Source organism: Papaver somniferum, chromosome 3 (assembly GCF_003573695.1).
Source record: "Papaver somniferum cultivar HN1 chromosome 3, ASM357369v1, whole genome shotgun sequence".
NCBI lineage: Eukaryota > Viridiplantae > Streptophyta > Magnoliopsida > Ranunculales > Papaveraceae > Papaver > Papaver somniferum.
Window position 1 is genome coordinate 179,577,230 of NC_039360.1, and position 8,171 is coordinate 179,585,400.

At 37.1% G+C, this 8,171-nt stretch overlaps 1 protein-coding gene across 1 annotated transcript; it reads right to left on the reverse strand.

Annotated features, from left to right (window-relative positions):
- Positions 1 to 2,651: 2,651 nt before the first annotated feature.
- On the reverse strand, positions 2,652 to 7,412 carry LOC113358177 (exonuclease mut-7 homolog). The gene is made up of 11 exons (XM_026601706.1): positions 7,170 to 7,412; positions 6,399 to 6,558; positions 5,549 to 6,221; positions 5,343 to 5,427; positions 5,157 to 5,244; positions 4,518 to 4,702; positions 4,303 to 4,435; positions 3,876 to 4,012; positions 3,596 to 3,670; positions 3,217 to 3,336; positions 2,652 to 3,043 (listed from the first exon to the last, which is right to left on the reverse strand). The coding sequence occupies exons 2-11, from the start codon at positions 6,532 to 6,534 to the stop codon at positions 2,942 to 2,944; spliced, it is 1,734 nt and encodes a 577-aa protein (XP_026457491.1). The 5' UTR covers positions 6,535 to 6,558; positions 7,170 to 7,412; the 3' UTR covers positions 2,652 to 2,941.
- Positions 7,413 to 8,171: the final 759 nt, after the last annotated feature.

The window sequence follows — 8,171 nt, forward strand, 5'->3', positions numbered from 1 at the left end:
CACACCAAATAAAAAATGCACGACGGGGAGAGGCGAATCCAAATCACACCAAACCAAGAATTTGGTTAAATTGAATATAAAAAATGATGGCGGATGGTTTCGGGCCCGCCCGGTGCGTGGCACGGGCACAAAATCTAGATTAACATAGTTAATAGATTAGCACGGGCGAGGCGAAACCGAGCCATGCCAAATCAAAAATGCATCACGACTCCGCATACGAAGCCCCGCGACACCAAATAAAAAGATGCACGACTGGGAGAGGCGAAGCCCCGCGACACCAAATAAAAATATGCACAACGGGGTGAGGCGAAGCCGAGCCACAACAAATCAAAAATCCTAAACATCATTGGGACGGGGCGAGGCGAAGCCGAGCCACACTAAATCAAAAATCCTAAGCATGCATCTTCGCCTCGCCACACTATATCAAAAATTCTAAGCGACAGGGCGAGGCGAAGCCCCGCGACACCAAATAAAAATGCACGACGGGGCGAGGCGATGCCATATCACACCCGGTGCGTAGCACGGGCATAAAATATTGCACACCGACTAATAAAATTAGGGCCGAATTCTAAACTATTTGTTTTGAATTTAAGGCTCCAAGTCCAAAGACAATTTGAAATTGCTTAAGCCAAATTCAGTTGCTTGTGTATGCCAAAATTCAAGAAATGATCTTATAGCTCATAAGCATAAACTAATGAAGTGATTGACCCACTTTATACACGTCCCTCTATGACTATGTATATCATAATGACTGTTAAATCATTGTTTTGATTTCAAACAGTTATATTCCGTACCCTCTATGTCTATTATATCATAATGACTGTTAAAATCATTGTTTTGATTTCAAACAGTTATATTTCGTATATGAGATTTGTATAACTAATTAGGTATATGGGATTTGTATAACTAATTAGGTTTATGAATCTCTAATAGAGATTTTGAAGGTATTTTCAAAATAGGAAATTTTCTAACTCTTATGTATTTGTTCTGCTTTTTGATTAGCATATGGTTTCTCAGGTTTTGGGTGAAAAAGATCAGTGAGCTCAAACAAAATCCATCATCATCATGTGCAGAACAATCTACTAATTAATAAATGTGTAGGTCTTCATGCTCATGATGGGGACAGGGCGAGGTAAGGCGAAGCCGAGTTTTACCAAATCAAAAATATGGTTAACTATGTCAGTTGAATTGGCGAAGCAAGTTTGCGGAGCCCCACGGGCCTAGCACGGCACAAAATCTAGTATAACACAAAATGATTTGTTTGGTGTAACCAAAAGTTTTGGTCCGGACACCTGGAAGTTACTAAGCTGTCCCTACAATTTTCTGTTTCTTTGAAGTATTTACGTAAATATTTACAAAACAAGGGGTACAAGAGAATTACACGCTACAACAAGTGACGCGATTACCCCTCCGTGTTTCCGACACTCCTTCAGTTTGTATCGTAAATTTCAAAATATCCAGGGGTATATGAATAACATAACACTTCTTCAATTAAGGAATGAAACGCCGTCGCCGTCGCCAGCACCGCCAATATCGTTCATTCACAGAGGAGCAACAACTCTGATATTGAACTTATTTTCCTATTGGAGTTGGGGACTCAATTACGTTTTTATCAAATACTGTAGGAAAGTATTTTACCCCTCATGAGGATGCTCTGTGGTGTGGTGGTGGTAACGTGGGGTCGTGCAAGATTTTATTAAAAACAAAAATTGCAAAAGAAAGATGCAATTGATAATTTGATCGTCGCAGAATGGGAGATGAAGTTAATGGTCGTGTGCCGCTGTAAATGTGAAAGAGGAGAACGGAGATGTTGGCTAGGTTTTGGTTTTTTATTTACTCATTACTTCCAAAATTACAAACTTATTCTTGATTTCTGAAATGATACCACCCACGCGTCATAGACGAAGACACATGTCTCTAGCTGTACAATAGACTGCAGTAGTGTATTGGCTCGAGAGTCCAACCCCTCACATGAACGGTGTTGCACATGCCGTATGCGCGTCAGCGCGTGTGTGCCCACAAAAATGTGTGACGGACATTTCATTAGGTGAGAAAATGATGAAGGACAGACCTTTAGGTACGTACTTTTGATGGGCGTAAGAGATCAATAAACTTGGGTTAAAACACTTTTAGCTGAAAGGAAGGATAAAATTCTTATCATTTATCATCTTTTTTAATACTGATGAGAAATGCACTGTAAAAAAATTTCAAACTTTTTGTACAAAGTCCAGACAGCAAGGCACATGGAGCCACGGCCACTCCTACCATCAACTATGAAAGTTCCCAGCACAATTTCAACAATCCCGTGCCATACAGGAGGATAACCCTATGTAATTAACTTATATCCAATATAATTTTTCTTATTTAAAAAACAAAAGAAAGAAAGAATAAAACAAATACGGTGATCATATTTAATGTCTCTCCCTAAAATGTCTGCACCTACTGTAGCAACTTTCAGTTCTCTAAAGTTTTAAAAAAGACTAATTGACAAAGTCGTGCTGGATCCAGCCAAAAACTTCACAAAATGACAGTTTTTGACTGAAAAACACACATTCATATAACAATAGTATTATTTTATTACCGTTAATCTATAGGCACTGGAAGTAATTTTGACCTTGAAACATAAATCAGTGAACCACCATTGAAATTCTTGAAGGAATTTAAAATTGATAAACTTCACGGATAGAGTTTCAGATGTGTCGGTGACGTGAAATTAGTTTGATAAGAAAAGAGTTCAAAAGTAGTAATGAGTCGATCAAAGAAACTGGAAATGGTTGCTCCAGTTTGTCATATATATACATGATGTTTGAGAAAATTAGTGGGGATGCTTCAATTTTCAGCAAAAGGAGAAGCATGTGGTTAACAACTGTTTACCTAAATGAAAATATACATGGTAATGTGCGACTGGCAGCAAAGAGTGGGCTGAACCTGTGGCCCGGCATTAGTTGGACAGAGGGTTAGTCATGGGACGAACTTCCTTTGTACTTTTGGGTTTGGGTGTCTTCTTGGCCTTGGACTTTTTTGTGTCTACGATGTGTGAAACCTGAAGATTTATCGGAAAAAAAGAACATTTGAACTGTCATATGTTTGTAGCAAAAGATGAAACCGCTGGCAGCACATTCTAAAAGCACATAATTGATGAGATTTATGAAACCTTGTAGTCATATCCCCAGTCCTAAAATCTCACAATAAAAATTGATGTGTATATTGACTTACAATGTTCGATTTCCATTCCATATTGGGTTGTCCACTGTTGGCACTCGCAGCCTGAGGTTGATTTTGAATGTGGTAGAATATGTGAATGAGTACAACTGCATCAAGTGCAGCATATTCCATCTGCAAGTTATTTCATATCAGCTCCTGGTATAAATAAAAGAAACATAGGAACTATCACAGATTAGCATGCACGTAAATGAGCAAGAAATCTCAGTAATAGAAATCTCTGTTGTGATAAATAGCATGCATGTTCATGCTTGCAAGTGCACGAATATATTTCTGGCCTACAGTCCATGGCAGATGCAAAGCAATTTTGTCATAGACTTGGAAGAAAATTTCTCAATGAATTAAGGAAAAAGATAAGTAAAGAGGTAAATACTTGTTGCTGAGTCAATGGTCGTTGCTCCCAGTTGCTGTTCCTCCTCGTCTTGTTCAAACTGGCTCCCATTATTTTCTGTGTCGATCATTACGTATAATAGCCAAGTAACATTCATATCAGTCTAAAATGCCAAAACTTAAGAACTTTAGCCAATTACAACTTCCACTAAGTCTTTCTTAGAAAGAGAAAACCCATAACTCTAAAAAGTTACAAATAAAAGATACTGTAAATTATAGCAACCGGGTGTAGCTAAGAAGGTGCACAGTTGTCATTTATATACCTTGGCAAGCCCTGACAAACCACCTCGAGGTTCTTTGAACACATTTTGAATATCTAGTAGCATTTCAAAGTGCTTGAAACACTCCAGCTCTCCATAAGATTGCGAAAGCTGCTTTAAATCACATTGCAGATTATAGCCTACAGAGGAACCGTTATTCTGTCAGTTGTTACTTGTTACCTTATCATTGATCAAATAGAATTCATCCAAAATCTTCCCCAGTTAAAATGTTTGTGAGCTTGAATGCAGAATCAAGATTCAGTGGCCTTAATAGTTTTGTATATCTTGCCTCTACGTAAGAAACTGACACTCATTAAGCCTATGAGTACAGTGATAAATCATCTGACAAAAGTTTACATATCATGCAGCTTTCTTTTAAAGAGGGCACAAACAGAAAAATCTTAAGTGATGATTCAACATACTCACTCACCAAGCTTCAGAATGCTAGAAGAATGCAGAATACGCTTTAGACAGTTGTCTAACATATCAGGTTCATCTTTAGATAACTTTATCAGATCTAAGATGCATACTGTTTTTTCTGAAGCAATCTGCATGATGGAGACCTATGGCAGGCATGCAAATGTCAATACTAAGAAGATTGGGAGCAGGACTCAAAGATGAATTTTGCAACTAGCCAAAAATTACCTTGTTGGGTTTGCTTCCTTTTACATAATTTGGCTTCCATTCACAGTCTACACCTATAACTTTACATTCTTCGATATATGATGTAGCACTAAGAAGACCATCAGCTTCATCAACCCATTTAATATCTTCTACAATCAGCTCCTTGAGATGTAAGAAACGGGTAACTGTAGGTTTTGCTTGAGGTTCTGTGATGCAACATGAATCGTTGGGAAGTATAAAACACATCAAAAATCACATGAGCAAAAGTAGGTTACGAATGACAAATCATTTCCCTTGAACAGCATTGTGTTCTAAGAACATTAACAAAAAACCACTCGAGCAATCAAAATGTAAGAAATTAACCTTGTTATGAAAAGATTTTACAATAAAGCATACAGGGGTGTAGAAGTAGTAGTAAGGGGTAGGATTTCAAGAAGGTGCAGGGTAATCGTTCAAGACATTTAACACTGCTAATAATCTGAGACGAATTATCAACTCCAAGGGCTTAAGCATTATTGACTAACTGAACTTGAAGAAAGCATTGCGACACGTGTACAGTGTTCCCTTGCTACTCCTACAGCACGGTCTAGATCCAGATGGTAATTTGTGGAAAGAAAACTTCAAACTTTAATAAAAATATTATATATTAGATGGTGGTACCTTGAGATTTGGCAAAACCATCAAGGGCGTATCGCTCGCATAATTCATCAACCTTCTCTGAATAGCCTGCTTCCATTGCCAAATATACCTAAATACCATGAAGAAATATATCAGACTCTTTTCTTCCTGTCAACGTGCATCAACCATAAGGACATGACAATCTACTATTCAAAACCTTCCTCTTACCAGGTACTCGAGTAATTGTCTATTATTGTTAACCCTTGACTCAGCGATATCCCACAGTCCTTTTTCTGCAAACTTCTTCAGTTGACTGCAAATTGATGAAATATCTCTATTAATTGAGAAGAACATCAAACAAAAAAAAATAATCAAGAATTCAAGAATTGAAATCAAGGACACGTCAAATGCAGATGATAGTTAAAAAAATATACCTCTCTTTGTACATAAGATGCACTTCTGGGAAATCCTGCTTAAGGTCGTTCTTCTTTATAAGTTCATAAGCATTCTTTAACAACTTCAAGTCAAGATATTTATTGATCAGTATAACTAGCAAGGGCTTCCCCATGTATGTTGCCCACTTTTCTGCTGCCTTGAATTGGTTTTCTTCGATCATCCTCATTAGAAACTCCTCTCCAGACTGACGTATTGAAAAACGCTCCAGAAGAGTTACAGCCAGCATAAACGATTGAGATTCTACCAATTTAAAAATATATGGTCCCATGTACGCCTTTGCTTTGTCCAAATTACCATCATACACCTCCAGATCACACATGGCTTCCGCGATGTTTTCTAATTTGACGTCAACAACTTCAAGCAGCTTTATGAGAACTCTCTCTTCATGGTTGACAAGGCCACTAGTGACGTCCAAAAATATTTTTGCAGCCAGTTTCTTTGCTTCAGACTCTGCTGGGATGGTTTTTAGAAGACGACGAAGAGATGATATGATTAAGTGACTGAAGCCTTCGGTGTACAAAGGTCCAAGAACAGGAAAGACATAGAGGCATTGCAAAACAAAAGTAGCAGGTCCAGGCTGAGGAGAATTCTGAAGTACTAGATGAACCTGTTGCTGAAGAACTTGGAATTTCTTTGTAGCCTTTTCAGTACCTTCAGAAGGAACATTATTGGGTACGAAATAAGCATAAAAGATATCAGCACAACGCTCAGTGGCAAACAAAATGGAAGTACTCATACTAACAGAACTCTTAACACTACTAATACACCCAGACTGTTACTTCGCATTTTAAGATAAACCATATAGACATGGAAGGAGAGAAAGATTACCACGAACATAACACGCCTTCAAAAGAGCCACAAACATTGGTGGAGAGATACGTGACAAATCCGAAAACGCATGCAAACAAATAGACTGTGTATCATGAGTTCTCTCGTTGTTCGTTTCAGCTTCATCTGACCCCATGTCGAAATAAACAGAATAAATAACCTGCTCAACAAAATTGTAAACCAATTGTCAACAAACCATAAGCAAAATTTAAAAAATAAAATAAAAAATGGACATATCGACAATGCATTAGCATTCAGCTCGTTCATCACAAACAAGCAGCTTTTGGAACACATTCGAATATACTCTTTCATTTGCAAGCTTACAAACTCATTATTTCAAATGATGCATCAGATTCATATTTTGCCATATATACATATATCAAAAATAAAATAAAAACTTGTAATGTTAAAACCTCGCATACTTATAAGTTGCCAAACACGTAACATAGTAGATCCTTGTGATTTCACTGTAGCAATAAACAGTATATATATCCACACAGGGTAAATGGGGGGACATTATAGTTTGACTTTTTTTTTTTTTTGCAAGCTGTTTAGTAGTTTAGTTTGTAATATCATGGTAAAAAAAAAACGATACTGTGTAAGTTGTATCTAATGGCAATGGATTTGGGATAAAAATATAACTCGTCAAAAGCCAAAAAAAATAAAAAAAAAATTACATTTCCACTGAATATCAACATGCAGAAGAAAAGAAATAGACGGAAAATAACACATAAACTCAAACCTAATGAGTTACTAGTAGAGAGTTCTTACCTTAGCCTGAGAATTGGTGATTTGATTTGAAGATTTTTTGGGGGGCTTTTTACTTCTCTTAAAGCTGGAGAAAAAAACTAAGTGAAAGTTGCAGGAAAGGAGATGAAAACCCTAATTTGAGATAAGTTTAGGGTCTACGAGATCTTTCTGAAAAGGTCATAAATTGGATTCTGATTCTCTATCACATCTCTTTCGTTTAGGCTTCTTCTAGTAGTCCTTTTCTTTCTCTCTTCTTTCTCGTGTTTATTATTTCTATCCTCGGTTAATCTCGTTTCTCGTTCACGAGGATAGGTTTGGCTATCCTGCGCGGGGATGTACACTGCGCTCATTAATTTTTCATTTTTAAAACTTTTTAAATCAGCAAATTAGAATTTTTTATCAGCAAATCATGGCTCTAAGTCTAAAGTTCAAACTAACACCAGGTTTGCTTACTCCTGACTCATCTGAATCGTCTGGATCATCTTAGTTGTCTGGATCAAACTAAAATCATCTGACTTAATATGTTTGTTTTGGGTCAGATCTGATTCAACTGATTCAAAAATATGTGAGTCGGTGGTTTGGTTCCATGAATCAGGGATATTTTATTTTGGGTCAGATCTGACTCAACTGACTCAAAAATATGTGAGTCAGTGGTTTGGTTCCATAAATCAAACATATTTTGTTACCTGACTCAAACGGGTCTAAGTCATGAGTTAGGTCTGAGTCCTGACTGCTGACTCGGCGCGAGTCAGTGGTTGATTCAGACTCAGACGTCGAGTCAGCTACAAACAAAGAAAGTCTAGGTGTCTTTTATACTTTACTAAAATATTTCCTCGTATGATCGCAAAAGAAAAAGAACAATACCAGGTCAAATTTGTTATTGGTTTGATAATTTGACTAGTTGGTTGACATTTTTGACTTTAGAAGTCTTTCCATAATTTTATACTCAAACTAACTTCTTACATTTTAACTTATAAAAATCGAATAGCTATTTCTGGATGTGTATCCGAACAGATATTGAAC

Bases quoted from the DNA above. Each gene is read 5' to 3' on its own strand.
- LOC113358177 (XM_026601706.1), bottom strand. From the start codon at position 6,534: ATGGGGTCAGATGAAGCTGAAACGAACAACGAGAGAACTCATGATACA. The intron at 3,671-3,875 runs GTATATAAATGA...TGATCGACACAG, and splicing joins GTTTGTCAGGGCTTGCCAAG to AAAATAATGGGAGCCAGTTT. The intron at 3,044-3,216 runs GTAAGTCAATAT...ATAAATCTTCAG, and splicing joins TGGAATGGAAATCGAACATT to GTTTCACACATCGTAGACAC.